The sequence below is a fragment of the Leptosomus discolor genome, chromosome 1 (genome assembly GCF_034619465.1).
Source record: "Leptosomus discolor isolate bLepDis1 chromosome 1, bLepDis1.hap2, whole genome shotgun sequence".
NCBI lineage: Eukaryota > Metazoa > Chordata > Aves > Leptosomiformes > Leptosomidae > Leptosomus > Leptosomus discolor.
The window spans coordinates 103,216,549-103,234,588 of record NC_141391.1 but is presented as its reverse complement, the minus strand read 5'-3'; the positions used below and the strand labels follow the sequence as shown (position 1 = coordinate 103,234,588).

General features: G+C 39.5%; 1 protein-coding gene across 3 annotated transcripts in view; it reads right to left on the bottom strand.

Annotated features, from left to right (window-relative positions):
- Positions 1-7,409: 7,409 nt before the first annotated feature.
- PAXBP1 (PAX3 and PAX7 binding protein 1) overlaps positions 7,410-18,040 on the bottom strand; it is a 28,321-nt gene continuing 17,690 nt past the window's right edge. For all 3 annotated transcript variants that reach the window (XM_086477785.1, XM_086477773.1, XM_086477794.1), the window contains 8 exons: positions 16,828-17,027; positions 14,670-14,814; positions 14,390-14,511; positions 13,556-13,632; positions 13,225-13,291; positions 11,485-11,631; positions 10,990-11,144; positions 7,410-8,863 (listed from right to left, as the gene is read on the bottom strand). In XM_086477785.1, coding sequence (XP_086333911.1) covers positions 8,746-8,863; positions 10,990-11,144; positions 11,485-11,631; positions 13,225-13,291; positions 13,556-13,632; positions 14,390-14,511; positions 14,670-14,814; positions 16,828-17,027 — 1,031 coding nt within the window. In that variant the 3' untranslated portion in view covers positions 7,410-8,745. The remainder of the gene's footprint in view (positions 8,864-10,989; positions 11,145-11,484; positions 11,632-13,224; positions 13,292-13,555; positions 13,633-14,389; positions 14,512-14,669; positions 14,815-16,827; positions 17,028-18,040) is intronic.

Below are 18,040 nucleotides of genomic sequence, written 5' to 3'. Positions count from 1 at the left end.
GTAGGGGCAAGTGTGAGAAGTATAGCTACCTCCTGAGGCGAGAGCTGGGCCATCTTTGATTTTAGATTGTAGCAGTTTTTCCTGCTACATTCTTATCCAAGATCAATTCCCATTGCAAAGGGTAAAAATTAAAACCAGACCTTTCTTGTTGCTTATAAACTTTATATTGAAACATAAAAAGCTGTGTTTGATATATATTCCCTGAATAGCTCTGGTCTGTTCTGAGGAATTAGTAGATTGTATGCATAATCTTTTGATATTTAAATATGGTCTTATCGCACATACCTACCATAGGCTAAATACCAGTTGGGTGGAGTACACTGGTAGGAGAGAACACAGAGCAGATATTTGTGATGTAAAATATGATGTAAGTAATCTTCATGTATTTTTAGCTGGCCAACTTCCTACGTGCATTATGATGACCCTGGTGATAAATAAAAGTACAATATTTTAAAAGACTATTTAAAGATAAGTTTAACAGGGTTTGAAATTACTAGAACGCATAGTTGCTAACAGCTTGGCAGGTTGATTATACCACACTTCCACAAACCCTCCAAGGCAAGCACCGTGTGCTTACGGTGGTGGAAGCAACCACCAGGTGACTGGAAACATATCCCGTGCCCCATGCCACTGCCCGGAACGCTATCCTGGGCCTTGAAAAGCAAGGCTCATGGCGACGTGGCACCCCAGAAAGGACTGAGTCAGACAAGGGGACTGATTTCCGAAACAACCTCACGGACGCCTGGACCAAAGAGCACGGCATTGAGCGGGCGTGTCACATCCCCCATCATGCACCAGCCTCTGGGAAAATCAAACAATACACTGGACTGTTAAAAGCTGCACTGAGAGCAACGGGTGCTGGGACCTTCAATCATGGGGTGAACACACACACTTACCAAAGGCCACCTGGTTAGTCAGACTAGGGGATCTGCCAATCAAGCTGGCCCTGCCCCATCAAAACTTTTATGTACTATAGAAGGGGGTAAAGTGCCTGTAGTGCTCATCAAGACTACACTAGGGAAAACTGTCTGGGTTATTCCTGCCTCAGGCAAAGGCGAAACCATTGGTAGGATTGCTTTTGCTCAAGGACCTGGGTGCACGTGGTGGGTAGTGCAGGACGATGGGGAAGTCTATTGTGTGCCCAAGGGAATTTGATTTTGGGTGAGAATAGCCAATGAATTATGTTGTACGATGTTAGTTGCTCTATAACACCGTATAGCACCACTTCTATGGTGGTTGTATGCCATATCAAGGGAATTACAATGAAATCACCCAGATTAATGAGGAATGAACTCTGATGCGACCAAGCAGAGCATAGCGATGATAGAACTGGACAAGCTCAGTGGTGACAGAGCCAGAACTGGCTTCAGCATGCAGCAATCCAACACTACACACCATCTCTCCTGCCCTGAAAGACTGTTATGACAGATGGAGTCCAAAGTCATGGACTAAATGAACTCAACAGACATTTTATAGGGATGGCCCATAGACTAAGGGAATGGTATTTGTGTGTGTATATCAAGAGACAGGAAAAGGCAGTGGTGATTATTTGAGATGTCTCAGAGGTGTGGGACTTGGGTGTGGCATGAATGGTACAGAATAAAGGGTGGTTATTGTGCTGGTTTCAGCAGAGTTAATTTTCTTCATAATAGCTGGTACAGTGCTGTATTTTGGATTTAGTGTGAGAATGATGCTAATAACACACTGATGTTCTAGTTGTTGCTAAGTAGCACTTACCCTAAGTCAAGGGTGTTTCGGTTTCCCGTGCTCTGCCAGCGAGCAGGTGTACACAAAGCTGGGAGGAAGCACGGCCAGGACAGCTGACCTGAACTGGCCAAAGGGATGTTCTGTACCATAGGACGTCATGCTCAGTACATAAACTGGGGGAGTTGGCCGGGGGGGGGGCATATCGCTGCTCAGGCATTGGTCAGAGGGTGGTGAGCAATTGCATTGTGCATCACTTCTCTTCTTTGGGTTTTATTTCTCTCTTTTTGTTATCTTCCTTTTCAGTACAATTATTACTTCATCATCATTATTATTATCATTATAATTATTATATTTTATTTCAGTTACTAAACTCATATCTCAGCCCACTAGTTTTACTTTTTTTCCCCTGATTTTCCTCCCCATCCCACTGCAGGGCAGAGCAGAGTGAGTGAACAGCTGCATGGTGCTTAGTTGCTGGTTGGGGTTAAACCACAACAAAAAGGTTTTGGTAATTTTTCCCCCTGTGCCAGCTGAATTTCCAAATCTCACCAATCTTAAATACATAGAAATGTTGAGACATACCTCTGGAACTGGAGCTCAGGGAGCAGGGAGGAGGTAGAGAAGTCAGGAATGAAAAAGTGAAGTTGAGCCTGGGATAAAGGGGTGGGGGCAAAAGTGTTAATCGTCTTCGTTTCTCGGTATCCAAATTATTTTACTTTGCAATAAATTAAATTAATTCCCCAAGTCAAGTCTGTTTCCCATAATGATAATTGTTAAGTGATCTCCCCGTCTTTATTTTGACCCATGAGCTTTTTCCTCCTGTTTTCTCACCATGCCCTGTTGAGGAGGGAGTGAGAGAGCATCTGGGTGGGCGTCTGGCTGCAGTCTGAGGTCAACCCACCATGACTTCACTGGACTTAAGAGCAGAGCCTATTTAAAACTCCTTTGCTGTCTGAAAGCAGAGTTGTCTCAAGGCTTCTCAACAATCTAGGCAACATTTTACTTTGGTATCAAAAAGGGGAGGAACCCCAAGGCCATGCTGTGTCTGTGACAGGGAAGATGGATGTAAAGGCAGAATTAGGATGCCTGAAAGGGGAAGAGGAAGGCCTCAGGGCCTGTAGATCCTGCTGGAAAGCTTGGAGAAGGACTGCAAAAAACAGCAATGGCAAAAAACGGGGGAGAGCATGAGCCTCAGCCTCAGCAGTATCAGCAGCTTCACACATGCCACCTCTCCCCTTGGCGGCAGCAGCAGCCCAGGGCTGCCAGGCTCCGGCGCATGCACCACTGGCAGCGAGGCCACCAACTATTTCACCCGCTGAGTGCTCAAACCATCGTTTTCTCAGGGACATCTGGGGTGCTGTACATCACTAAATTGGCACATCAACAGCAAAGAAATTAAAGTTTTGAAATTACATTTAGTTTGTATATCCTTCCTAGCACTTATCGTAGGCCTTACTCCTGCAAACTCCTGCTGCTCATTAAATCTTTAAAGCTCAGTTTGCTCTATCCCACCACTTGTCTGCAGATGCAGGTTCTTTGAACTGTTAGTGCCTTGTGGTAGTTACCATGTCTGTACATTGTAATTTTAGTATCTTTAGTTCACAGTTCAATGAATGTCTTACACTGATTCGAGCTTTTGGGTCAAATGGCAATATGTAGGTTAAGTGCAATACAGTGATTTTAAGCCACAGGTCCCCTGGGTGTGGGAGGCCCACAGTCACGCAACCTACATCCCACTTAATGTTTTCTGTTAGCTAGGTATCACAAAAGTCTTAAGACAGTAAATGCTGGTTTTGGCTGGGATGGAGTTAATTTTCTTCACCGTAGCTAGTACGGGGCTCTGTTTTGGATTTGTGCTGGAAACAGTGTTGATAATTCAGGGATGTTTTTGTCATTGCTGAGCAGTGCTTACACAGTGCCAAGGCCTTTTCTGCTTCTCGCACCACCCCACCAGCGAGTGGGCTGGGGGGCACAAGAAGCTGAGAGGGGACACAGCTGGGACAGCTGATCCCAACTGACCAAAGGGATATTCCATACCATATGACATCATGCTCAGCATATAAAGCTGGGGGAAGAAGAAGGAAGTAGGGGATGTTTGGAGTGATGGTGTTTGCAGGCCTTTGTATTATTAAGTTTGTCTCCATGCAATTATTTTATCCTCATTCATTTATTTCTGCGTATTTAGGGCAAGAGTTTTAGTTATATACAGAAATTAAGTTCTCTTGGACAAAAAATCCCACATTGTTTCATAGTGCAGACAGACTAGTCCAACTAACGATCGTAAGGCTACCAAAGTTTTATGTTTGGAGTACCACATGCAGGGCAAAACCGCTCAACTCTGATCCATCCTGTTGGTCGTGTGCGAGTTTCTCAAAAAACCACAACCATCCTCCCTCCTTGCAGCAACAATTTTTGAAGCTCCTCAGAGTTCTCTTTTCTGCAGACGTCACTACTAACTCTTGCAGGAATGGTTTGCTTGTGACTTCAGAGCTAAAGCCTAATGGTCAGATCACAGGTATTGTTACTTCTTTTTAGAGCGCTGATCACAGTACATACAATTTTCACTGGGCAACTAATAAGCCTAAGATGACAAGGATACTGCTTTTAAGCACCATCATGCATAAGAGTACAGTTCAGCCTGTTAAAACAAACCTCACCAAGTCATTCTACAAAAGCTGTACACTACATCAAAACTTCAGGTGCATATCCCCTCTCCATGTGTATATATATATATATAGAGAGAGAGAGAATTCTTTCTAAAAAAATGCCTCTTTCGTAGAGTAACTTAGAACTGAAAGCAGAACCACTGATTAGCAAACTTCTGCAGAAAATGAGATGCATCTGAAAGGAGAAGAAAGAGGAATCCTGTGGCTCACTGTATCTGCACAATTTTTTCTCAAACTTCTCCATTTCACATTTCAGATTTCATTTTGTTTTCCTTTACGGTGAAGGACAAGTTTTTCTCATTGCTATTGGTGACCCTTAGGGTAGAGGTAATTCTGTAATAACTGTAGTCATACATAACTGTATCATAAAATAATTATAATAATGAAATAACTGTAATAAATCTGTAATATATTATCCAGCTCATAAAAATATCGATGACTAACAATTTTACATGCAATTTTTTCTTCTATATTCTACATCTTTCCTTTTCCTAAACCACGCTAACTACTAAAGAGGTTATTAGACTTTCTCAAGAGTCCCTGTAGAGTTCTGAGCAGAAATAAGATTGCCATGTCACTTAATGTGTTAGTACCTTCTCACATGGGATTTCATGATCACCTAGGAAATCAATCTCTTAATGTGTTACAATTACTTGTTCATTTTGATAGTGAACGGTGAGATACACGCGGTAAACTGTGGGAGAATAATGGTAAAGCAGTTGTCCGCAGATTATACCTCAACCAAGCAGCAGTTGTGTAACATTCTTTAAAGATCATTACATAAATTATGACCACCTTGCTACTAGCATTTAATTTGCATCAATAAATGAGATATAGGTGAAGTGGTAGAAGTGAAAGTGGTTGTTTTGTTTATAAATAAAATCGGGTAACATTATTTACATGAAGCCTTTAAATGCCTATACAATTCTAACCTTTTGTACTTGGGAATGGTACTGCATTGGCCAAAATGAGAAGTTAGATTACTTACCACCCATAAGCATACTTTGCTTCAAGTTTCTTTATGTTATTGTTCTCCAAATGTGACATTGCGTGGGGACAGGAAGGAGAAACTCCTCAGGTGTGCAAGGGCTTGGACACCTTTAGCCACATGGTGTCATTGCAGTAGAGGGAGGACGGACTAAGTGTAATATGAATAGCTGGTCTTCCACAGCAGTTAATTAGGAAAATGGCTACAGGCTACCTTGAAAAAAGATTCTCTGTAGCTATCATTTATAATGAGGTTACAAGGAAGATACTCTCCTCATTCACTTCCTTACAGCCCTAGTCACAATCTGGATCGGGGAAAAATGTCCATATTTTTAATAATAAATGTCTTGAGCTTTGCTGCTCCACTGGTCTGGAGCTTCATCAGTGTGCGCACCTACTGAAATGCAGTTACAAAACTGCATTTAAATTTCGTGGTTGTATATATATATACACACTGTTGGAAGAAAAGCAAAGTTTGAGATGATAGCCGATGGCCTGAACCTATAGCTTTTCTCCTCCCTGAACTACGGCCAGGGAGAGCATGAGGGAATGACTCACTACAAGTACTCTTCCTAGAGAGGCAGTAGAGGGTGTGAACAAACATGATGTCCAAAACAAATCCAACTCCTGTTGTTTTATTAGCCCAGCCCAGCACACCACCACCACAGGGAGATGGGTGGACAGCAGAGCATGACTGCAGAAGTCTTTCAGAGCAGATGGATTACCGTTAACCACCCTTTGCGAACGGGCCACCTTTTTTGACAGAGGCACCTGGCACCAAAAGATAGTAGCTGGCTGCCTTTGACCCTTTTCCTGCATTCTCTGCAGCTTTAGTACCCCCTGCGTTTGAAAAATTTTGTAATTGAAAATCCAAACTCTGACACTTCCTGGTCAAGTACCTCCCTTATTTTCCAGTGTTGAAATCTCTGAATCTGCCACCTTGTGGCTTTAGTCCTAGATCGCAGTCAAAATTCTGGGTGTAGAAAAAAGTGAGAAGCTTTGGCATTTGAGGCTGTTAGTGATTCTGAAAGAATCTGACAGTGCACAACGTGCACTTATGTTAATACATTCAGAGAGGACAGGCTTCTACATTTTTGCAACTGTTTCGGTAATTTCAGTTGAAGGAACTCCACTGCCTAAACCACCCAAATAAAAATGAAGTGCATTTTCAGCCCTGCAGTAGTATTAGCTGTTTACAGTCATTTGCAAACAGTAACACTGACTATCCAGTTGGACAATCAACCTGACTTAGCAACATGGGTCTTGGAACTGCTTGAGCATCTTTTGGTTCTATCCACAGAAGATACCGGCCCCGATATGTAATCGCAGGCATTAAGGGTAGCAGCTATTCTGAACAGTGGCAGTAGTTTTGTACCACAAAAGCCCACGTTAATTATCCTAAAGCCAGGAAGTTAACCTTCACTGAGCTTTATACTGCAGTGGCTAGACTAGAGAGTAACCCAACTAGACTGTCTAAAAGGTGTCTCAGCCCTGGAGATCCTGTGAGTAGAAGGCAGGCATGCATTAAGATTCTGAAAAGTCTCTATACAGTATTGGTCCTCCTCATATATATATATAAAAAAAAAAAATCTCATTTTGCGTATTTTTTATTACCCAATCCCTTCTCCCTCCCTCAACCAAACATCCTACAACTCTGAATCTCTCTGATGATTAAGTAACTTGAGTATAAATGAATACTTTTAGAAACGTTGGTAGCATGGGTTATTTGTGTCCTTTTCCGTCTAACAAAATACTGAAATCAGTAAAATTTTAAGCACAGAAAAGACCAAATCTGTTACCATTAAATCATGTAACTATCAGCATGATAAACTTTTGAAATATCTTAACTACTCCTTACATAGGTACATGAATTCCAGTGTTTATCCTATTGCTTTTTCAAAGTAAAGACACTTTTGTTCACGCCAAAAGCCCACTTCTAAGGACAATATTTTCTTTCTGAAACACTGAAGTAGCGTCAGCCAGCATGCGTATCATTTTCTTTAGCAGCTTTCTGAAGGAATAAAGCTTACCAAGTTGCACTGCAACAGCTCCTTGATAGACAAGTTTATTGAAACAATTTTTAAAAGCAGATATTTCTGAATGTACTTCATCAATCCCAACAGTTCAAAAAAACAACTGTTCAGTGTCCAAATAAAGTGTGCATGTCACAAATTGTACATTTTTAATACTCATTTATACCACATGACAGGAGCATAAAATACAGTGATTTCTTATGTTATTCCGTATGCCAATTTATTGCTACAGATCCCCAAAAAAGCAACCTGGACATAGCTCTTAATCCAAGGCTATTAGAGCTGTTCCCCTGCCTTGGGCCCCAAGATCAAGCCACCAGTGTTCCGATGTAAATCACCAGATTTTTCAAGTGTTTTCTTTTTAATTCTCATTTAAATTCAATGATTTTTTTTTTTTTGCAAGACTATTCTTAGACGGTATTTAGTGGGAAGTGTAACATCTGAATATTTACTACAATATAAATACTTCAAATTATAGGATATAAAATTTTCTTCACCTTCATTTTGCTTGACAACTTGAGCCATACCAATCAGAAGAAACAGCTTCCATGTATGAAGTTATAAAAGGAATGAGGATAAAATATTACTCCTACAAAATGAAAGGTGTTTGGGGCTTAGGGAGTGCTGCCATGTAAACTTGTGCAATAATCACAAGTTCTCATTGTACGCCCGTATTAAAAAAATAATTAAGCATTGATCTGCGTTTTCCTTTCTGTTTTGATTCTAAGAACAGTCTGAAGAGTTCCATATTCTGAAGGCAAGTGATTTTTTAGCTGTTCCAATTCGAGTGCAGCACAGCTGCTTTTTAAAGGTCAAGTTCTAGCTGAAAGTGTCTCTACTCTTTAGCTCAAATGATCTTCACATAGTTGAAGGTTTTGCCAGCCCTTTTGACCAATAATATGATCATTTTATTGTCAAAATAAGTATTTTTTAGCAAATGAAAAGCTTATTCCAACAGTACAAGATCTCTATATCCAGTGTGAAAGCAACATGGTGGTATAAATATATGCATACATCGTTTTACACATAATATATTACACACATTCCAGTTAACCATGGAACAATTAACAGGAGTAGATGACTACTAATCATGGGTACAAAGTATTTTTGTAAACAAGATTTTGAGAAACTTTAAGGTAAATCTGATTTCTGGAAAGATGACAATCTTGGGATTCCATTCTTGTTTTCAAAGAAGTAAATTTTTTTTTTTTTTTTTTTAAGGATGCTGTATATAAGAATGCACTTTGTATTAAAACAAAGATCAATACTTTACAGTTTAAGAAACTTTACATATGTACATAAATTACACATCAGGAATGGTTTTAAAGCTCAAAATGAGTTGTCAGAAAAGTCTATTTTCCTTCTATTAAAATCTTTAACTCTTTTACATTGTGATCGTTTGCAACTGTCACAGCATGATCCAGTGCTCGGATACTTGCTAGAAGCTTTATGATCTGCTTTATGTGCTCCCTAAAAAAAGAGTAAGGAGAAGTCGATACAGGAATGGAACAACCGTGTACAGGTATTAATATTTCAACAGAAGACTACATTATCAATCCATACAGCAAATCAGATAGCTTCACATCATCATCTCATCCACTTGCTTAGTCTGATAAAATGAGTTGGTTATCAGCTTTGTAGCGAAATGGAAAAATTTATTTTGGGAGTAGGAATTAATCATACAATACGGTTTAATATTAGATGCAATATAATCTCAAGAAAAAGTCTTGGATTACTTCTGGTACTGTGCAATGAGTCACAGCTCTTTTGGTAACTAACGTTTAAGCCAAAAAAAAAAATATCCAGGCAGCAAGTATGCTTCAATGCATGCCGTAAACAGGTACGAAGCTTGCCACCGAGGAACTGCGCTACAATTCAGGTCCATCTAGGAAACTTAAGAGTGAACAAACTGCTAGGGGGACTGTACTACTTTGGCTGTCAAGGACAATTTTGGTACCTTGCTAGGAAGATGGACATGAAAATACTAGAAGTTCAAAATTAATCTTAAAAATTACTCTAGCTGATCTGTGAAAACGCATCCAACATTTGGAAAACTAGCACCAACAGACATTGGTAGAGACACCCTTCCCTCTCAGCAGAAATGAATGCGTTTTGTTTCAAACAACTGTACTAGGTTTTACACGAAAAGACATGACATTCTTCAGTTATAAAAAGCAGTATTTTGCTGCAGACTTCTTTTATCTGCTTAATGGGGGCAATGGCAGCTGGGAAAAAAGCAGGAAGACACAAGATAGAAATTAAATTAGAACTCACTATGATAAAAAGGATTAACTGGATGTTTCTCTTCTAATACAAAGTTTTACCAAGTTATTTCAGCTGGTAAAGAAAGTTCTTTCAAATTTAGAAACAGGCTACAAAAAGAGACAAAGTTCAATCTCTATTGGATTCTCTCTCAACTCCTTCATTTCATTTCCAGTATCACACTAGGCTAGGCATTTTTGTTTTAGAAAGGAAGGAGTAATACGTCTATTTTGAGTTTGAATCACAGGGAAATTTAAATTGGTATGTGACACCACTAGTGTAGTTTGGACATAAAGTTCTGAGGCACAACCTGAGAGCGGATAAAAAGTTGTTTGAGCAAAACCCAGTGTGGCACAAAGCTTGGTGTTCTCTGAAAACAAGATGATTCATATGCCACAGCCAAAAGTGACTCTAAAGACAGAAAAGCATCTTAACCAACATGGCACCAGGAAAAAAAAAAAAAACAAACGGAAAAGAAACCCCAAAACTCTTAATCTTAAGATTTTTCTGCCATGGTTCAAGGGGAGTTTCTGTCTCTATGGTTCAGTGCTGTGCATAAGATCAAAAAGGGAGAAGGATCTAATTGCCCAGAGAGCCTCAATAATTGAAGAGTAACTCATCAATGGCTCAAGCAAGTTCAACTATCAAGAACAGCTAACGCAGGTAAGCAAGGGGGTTCGTCTTTCCAAGTTTCAGGTTTGCTGGAACAACAGAACTATTAACCTTGAAACCACCCCTTCTCATGCAACAGCACAGGAATAAACAATCTTCCAGCCTTGTTACGTTCCTGCATATCAGCCCAACAATTTGGTTTTTAAGTTTATCGTTGCTTAAAACAATACACCAAGTTATCTGGCCAGCAGCAATATTTATAGATCTAATCCGAACTTTTAATTATGCTGGTTATCAGATACAAGTAAAACGACTCTTTGATCTAGGGGAAAACAGGTTCATCTAGTTCGTTATGTAAATGAAGTCAGAACTTTTGTACTGCATATAAAAGCACGGTGTGCAATTCAGAAGCCATTATGCAGGAATCGGCAGCAGGCTCACAAGGTGGAACAGTCCAAAACCAGTAGCTACAAAATTTGCCAGAATTAGTGTCACTACGCAGTAGTGGAAAATGGATCATGAATGTTTAAAGATTTCCAGCAGCTGCTGTTTTCAGACACCTTAAAAATCTCCCCATCTACCAGACCGTAATGTTTAAGCATGAATTCAAAGGAGTTTCAAAAGACACGCAGCAACATGGAGGTATTTACCCATGCTTGCATGCAACAGCAAAATAACACAAAGCACAAAACCTGCAACTGCATGAACTCAAGATAAGTTACCTTGCGTTTCTTTTCTCTACATCAGAGCAACCAATGCTGTTTCTATAAATTGTATCAGCCAGATGAACAAGGTATCTACAGAAGTTTTCTAGCTGAGAAATAGTCTTGTCTCCTTTTAGATTAGCGAACCACTGTTTAGGAAAGCAAGCAATTACCTAGACATAACAGGAAAAAGGAAGTTAAACACAACGTAACAAAATTTTAAAAGCTATCTAACATGATTTGTTAGGTAGATCGACAGGTAAGATTGCAGCAGGAAAGGCTCAACCAAGTGAAACCAAAACCTACCAAAATAAAAATAATTTGAAATTCAAGCAGTAAAACACTGAAACGTACGCTATACCTAAACCATCTAAAGGTATGAGCCACTCTATTTTTCACTTACATTACAACTTTGAGATACCAAAGCCAAGATTTCATAGGCAACCTCAAGTTTTAACTACATTTTTCCTTCAGGTGAAATTTGTGATTTAAAAATGTTTTCATTTTACTTACACTTTGAGCTTTCTTAATGCTGTCCTCTCCATACTCAGAGTTTTGAAAAGCCATAAGAATGTATCTATTTAGCAAACCATCTATTGACAGTTCCTGGAGAGTTTTGTTTGAAAGGATTCCATACCACTGGAGAAAGTTTCCTAATAACTGAAAATACAACACAGGAAAAATAAGCATTAAAAAAATGTACTGAAACCGGGAAGTTGATCAAATGCTTTAGAGCCTCTCCAAACGCAACAGCACAGCCAAGGTAAGCAGTGGAAATATGCTTTCTGTTAGCTTTAAAACTATTCAGCATCCATAAAGTACCAGCCTAGAGTGCTATTACACAATAACTGCCACCACCACCTCAGCGTTGTTCATGTTTTGCACAACAAATCAGAAAAGAATTCAAGTTTTATGCCATCTTGTTCTCAAAATTTGACGTCAATATCAAGCCAAGTGAGGCCTAGCATATGCCATATGGGGGCAAATCCACAGCCCCCCAGTCAATGAAATCCTCAGCTGTCAGCATACCCTTATTTCCAAGGCACGGTGACACAAGAGACACAGAAAGTGTCACAGGGGAGTGCTGGCTAAGCCAGCTGTACAGCTGTTACTCCCTGCTGGTGTACGGCCTGTGGAGATTGCTGCCAGCGCCGTACAAATGAACACAGCCGGCACTTTACTGCTCAGCCGATCAGCAGGAAACAGTAAAGGCGTGCTTGCCTCCCAGCTTCTATTCCTGCTCGTCTGTGGTGCTATAACTGACTTGTGAGCGCAAGACAGCTGTATTTTTAATGCTTCCCTAAAATAAAACAGTGGTAACAGCACACATACTTCTAAACTGGCCGGGCTCCGATAGATATTGCCAGCGGCAGGTAATTTCACTCTTGAGAGAGACACAAGCCCTAAATAAGTGCTCTGTTTCACTTTTAACAGCAGCAGTTATTTTAATAAATGAGCTTTGTGCATTTTTTGCTTTAGACAGCATTTAAGAAGTTGACTTTTATTTCAAAGTGAAAGAACTCAGTGCCAAATATTTTAAGTAAATGAACTGATTGCAAACCTATTGAGAATAGTCTCCCTCACTACTGCAATTTAAATAGAAAATTCCAGATAAGAGTTCTGTTTGCACGATCATGGAGATCAGCAGTTCAATCAAGATGGGTGTCATACTTTATTTTGCCGTTTAGTTGGGAGTTAATTTTCCCCACAGCCTTTTACTGGTGATACAGTCATAGCTTCTTACAGATCTTTTCAAACTCTATATTGCACATTCCACACACAGAGACTTTTCCTTTCACAGTCTTTATCATTTTAACTAAACCAAGGTTAAATCAATTAAACCAACAAATGCTCTTACACTTCACAAATAGAAGCGAGCTTTCCAAAAGGGAACAAGTTATTTTCATGAAGATTCTCACACTGTATGTTAAAAAAAAGTACAAACCAAGCTCTCTCATTCCCATATAAGTGAAATAAATGCAGTGTATTTTATTCTGACAAGCACAATGACACTAAAAAACCCTGGGCTGAGTACGCCAAGTAAACCTACAACGTACAAGTTAAAATGATGGTGCTTTCACTTGGCAATCTTTTGAAGAGGGCCCAGTGCATTATAAGACTAAGAATCCTAATTTAGAGTTCTTTCAAACAAAGTTAAAGCGATTTCCATCTACCATTTTCCACAAATTTGAAGAGGATTTTATTGCTACACTGTCTAGACCAAAGATTTACTGGATGTATTTACTGACTTACCTTAACAGAGGACCAAAACTGACGTTGGAAAAACAAATATGGACCAGAGTTCTTGTTTTCTAAGATGCTGGAAAGTAAGAGATTTCTTTAATGAGCAACGAAGACCACCTCTGTCTGGAGTTTGCTGGCTTTCTCCTTCCCACACACAGTTAATTTCTATAAATACTCCCTTCCACTCTGCTTGTCTTTGCTAAATCCTCACAGCATGATAATGAAAGATCTCCTGTATCCTGCCAGTTAACCATACTGGGAAAAAAACCCCTGTTAACTACAGACAGAAGACAGCGACTGGCTAATAAAGGTCTAACACGATAGTTGAAAGCAAACTTACTTTTTTGGATATAAAGGCATGAATACATCATCATCTAGTGTTCTCCTCATCCTTAGCAACAATGCCTTTAAAAGCATCTGAAAAAGATAAGTAGTTTGGGTTTTTTTTGACGTGTCCAAAGCACTGCTTCGTAGTTAAACCACTCAGAAATTGATTTTCAAAGCAACAGAGAACATTTGTGACCCTAACAGTAAAAGGCATATGCACTTAAGCACACATATAAATAAAGTCTTAGAGAAGCCTATAACATTTAACAGAGATGACATTTGATGATTTCAATAAAAACTGAAGGCAATGGAATTACTTTATGGTTAATCTTGGCCACACGATTAGCTTCTGTGAAGTCAGGGCTTTTGTCATTTTTAATTTTCTGCTAACTTCCCCACAGACACGCACTTTGGCCTATCTCCCATTATTCTAGAGGCAGTGCATACATTGCCTTAGCTACGGCACTGGAACTTATAACACTGGTTCTTGTATTCACAGAAGTAAAGCAATCAAATTTCAAGGCAATACGAAGGTTACAAAGAACTACCAAAAAAAAAGCCTGGCTATTTGTAGCTAACTCTTAAAGCAAAACTGCAGACCAACAAGTCTTAGTACATTTGATCTCTCTTTTTATCTCTAGCATCTATTTTGGGGAGATTTCACTGAGTTCCTCCTCCTAATTTATCACTGTACTTGACTCTCCGTAACTGGGCTGCAGAGCATGAAATAACTGCAAAGTTCTCTATCCCGCTCCTCACTAAGCATGCTGTGTTCTCCAACACAGAGTATTAAAAATATAACCAAATTCCTGAACTTATGCAAGATATTTAAGATAAAACAACTTACTTGTGTATTTTTGTTTTCTGCATTCACCACTGTAGGATATCCATCTACTAGTTTCTGTACAATGGCTACCATTCTAGAAGTCTGTGTTGTGGAAAAAGGATCCCATATATTTTCAGAAATCACTGTAAGAGATTAAAGAATTACTCCACTTTGCAAATACTCAAATAGAGGCACTAAGACTGTCACACAATAATTTACAAAGCAGTAAAATCTGAAAGCACAAACAAGCATCAGCTGCTGCAAACACCCCTTTCCCCCCATTTTATTTCTAAGACTATACCTGTTAATTTAGGAAGAACAACCCTCTCTACAATGGTAGGCAATAGTGAAATATCAGCATCATCTTTCACTTGCTCCTGTTCTTCACAGCCATAAAACAGCAATGATTCAAACCACAACATAGTCTCAAAATCTCGACACTTGCCCTAATAAAAAAAAAGAATTGAGGTTAGACTCCTAAGAGATTTGAAGTCAACACATTAAAGAAAAAAAAGAAGTACTACATATCCAAGTATGATACACCCACAAAACAGAAAACTACCTTAAAACAGTCTACCAAGTGTGTTAAGCAGGCAGGGTAAGCAGCAACTGAGCACAATAACAACTTGAAATTTGTCTGTGTCAGGTACTCATCTGCACTGGAAAGAATAATAATAATAAAAAAGATACAGTGTTTCAAGGTCAAATAGGCTCTTAATCTGGCACAATGATGGGCAAATTACTTTACCTGCTTTGGCTCCCCTACTTCTGAAACAGTGATACTACTTCCTCCAGAAACACAGTCAAGCCTGATGCCTGAGAAGCGAAGAAAATGTTCTGCCTCTTTGCGTGGACACTACTAATCATGCCATCACAGGTCAGATTAGTATATGTGGACAACCCATCCAAATCAAAACCCAAGAGAGGATGGGGAGCAAGGTCAATTTTCTATAATCAGCCAAAGGAACCAAGTCACTCTACAACCACTCAATCACTAGATCTAATGAAAGTGGAAAATGGTGGAAGAAAGGCTCCTTTTTTTGGGCAGCTGTTGCCCTACAGATTTTAACTTCTAATTACACCTGAGTCAAATAAAACCCCACAGATTAGGAGAAAAGTGAGAAGTATAGTTCATTTGTGCTATATTATAAAATTGTGCTTCTGGATTAAAGCACTTTTTTTATGAATGTCTTGTAATTTTTCTAACTTAACAAAAAGTGCCTAACAGGACCAGTAACATGGGAGTAGTGAAAATGATTAGATTTGAGAATTCTGCACCATGTCTCCATCTAACTTGAGCTTTGTTTTGCCAGCCTGGAAACTCACATAGAAATAGTATGGGGGAAGGGAAAAACGTACAAAATCAGTCTTAAATTTAATGAGCACACCTTTCACAGATTTTCCTTTGTTTATTCAAATTAAATACTCTGAATGCTCTCTGAACACATGTGCTTCCCTTCCTCTGCAATAAGAGCAGAGGCAACAGAAGATCCCCTTCTACAAATATTCTTTTAGTAGTTCAGTAAAAAACACTGCTGAAAAAGGAGAGATTCAGTCATTTGAGATAGGCTGACACATCTGCAGAGAGTGGTGTAGATGAGCTAAAATTTGCAAGATAACAATATGCCTTATTAGCCTGGTTTCCAAAAAAAAACCCAAACCAAACCCAAACAAGCTTATGCAATTGCACTCACTCTGTGCCTTGACCCACTCCCATTCCCCAGTAAAAGCCAACATTGCAGAGAAAAATAAATTCCTACCAGTACTGTGAAAATAAGCACCTGACTGCAACAGAAATACCTTACAAGAGCTTTCATTAGTAGGAAGAACAGAGAGGGAGTCAAAAAGCTACCCAAACTGTTTGTCCCGATGGCTACTCCTGTCAGCACACATATGCAGGCTGGACAACTAACAAGTGCTAGGGACACTGGGCTGCAACAATACTGTCCTGCTTTTCCCATGTTCCCTACCTAATAACTGGGCAATGAGTACTACAAGGAAGACTTGGAAATTGCCAGCCAGAGTTCTACAGGTATAAAGGTGTAGGTGAGAGAAAGATGCATGATATAGAGACAGATTGTAAGTCAACATAAAAAGAGGCTTCTTAGTTCCACTTCTGAAGAAACAAAATCTCTAGAATCACAATTTTCTCTTAAGTATTTTAAAAACCTACATGTATTATTTAAGAAGCTGTTTGGCTCTTTGGTCTACACCACTCACTGAAAAGGTACTGGCATGTGCTGAACTGAATTCTTGGCCTGCTGGGAACACAGAGGACAACGGTCCAGAAACTCCCCAGAAAAGCTTCACCTCAAGAGAGGTGCCCATTTTAAACTTCATGTCTAGAACATTCATTTATGAGAGGTACACATCAAAGGTGCAATTTACTTTGCCCTGCAGAAGTGTGAAAGAACCACTATATAGAAGCTTACACAGAAGTTGCTTGCAGAGGACCTTACCTCCAAAGGAGTCCAGATAAGCAGCTGAAGTCTGATTAAAGGGTTAAACAGCTTCGGCAAACAGAGACCAATATAAGCATCCTTATAAGAAGCAAAGTACTTCGAGCGCCAAGCTTCAAACTGTGACTTAATACAATCAATTGAATAAAAGCTTTCCAAAACATCTTCAAAAACCTTGCTGGATTCTTTCAATATACGATCTGGTGGGGGAGAAAAAGAGTAATAAGTTAATCACTTAGTCCCGGTAACACCTCTTTGAAGATGGACTTTGATAAGCTAACTCCTAGCTACAAACAAACCCCAAAACCCCATGATTTTCAGTTACTGGACACTGGACCGGTGATATATTGGGCTGCATTCAGTGCGGATCTAACTTAAAAGCTGACCTTGCTCTGCACAGGAGTTTGGAACAGTTGATCCCAGGTTCTTTCTAACCCAACTTATTCTACAACTTTGCTCATCCAAGTGCAAGTACAGGAGGGCTTCTCAGACAAGCCAACTGAACTGGCACTTCAGACAGAGCTAGTCCTGGCAAAGACCACGCTAAACTGCTGAACACAACATAGCTGTTGGCACTGGGCAATGTTACAAACCCTTAGCGCCTGCCTTACATTTTTTTTTTAATTTGTTACAGTACCAGTATTCCATGCAGTCCAAAATTTTTTCTCTAGATATTATTTTCCCTTCATCTTTTCTACTTCCCAGGGTTAGTTTCACATTAATCAGTCATTTTTTCTGCAGCCACAGTTTGAAATGTTCAGTTACATCAGGAACCTGTACACAACTAACATTACTAGTACACAGGTAGAGACAGGGCTCAGAGAACATGAGATTATCTCATATAAGCACGCTTTTCACATTAGGATGAAAAAGAGACGCTACAAATAAAGTCAGCAGGCCCAAAGTGCATCCCTCTATTCCATATAGCTCACTGTCAAACGGTTCTGGACTAACAGGAGAGCTATGAATGATAGAAAAAGAGTTTTAGAAATACTATGCTTACTCAGAAGCTGATGAAACAGCTATAAAAGACTTGTACGCGTAAAAGTGCCCAAATTACAAAGAGCAATTCGGCCACACTGAATTTTTAATCCAGATCATTTAACTTAGCAAAGTTAATTACAGCACCTAAGCAAAGCAATTGTTCAGGGTTGTTATCAAAGAGCTCTCCCTGCATTCACAATTTTGGTAAATCAGCCAGCAATTAAAGGTG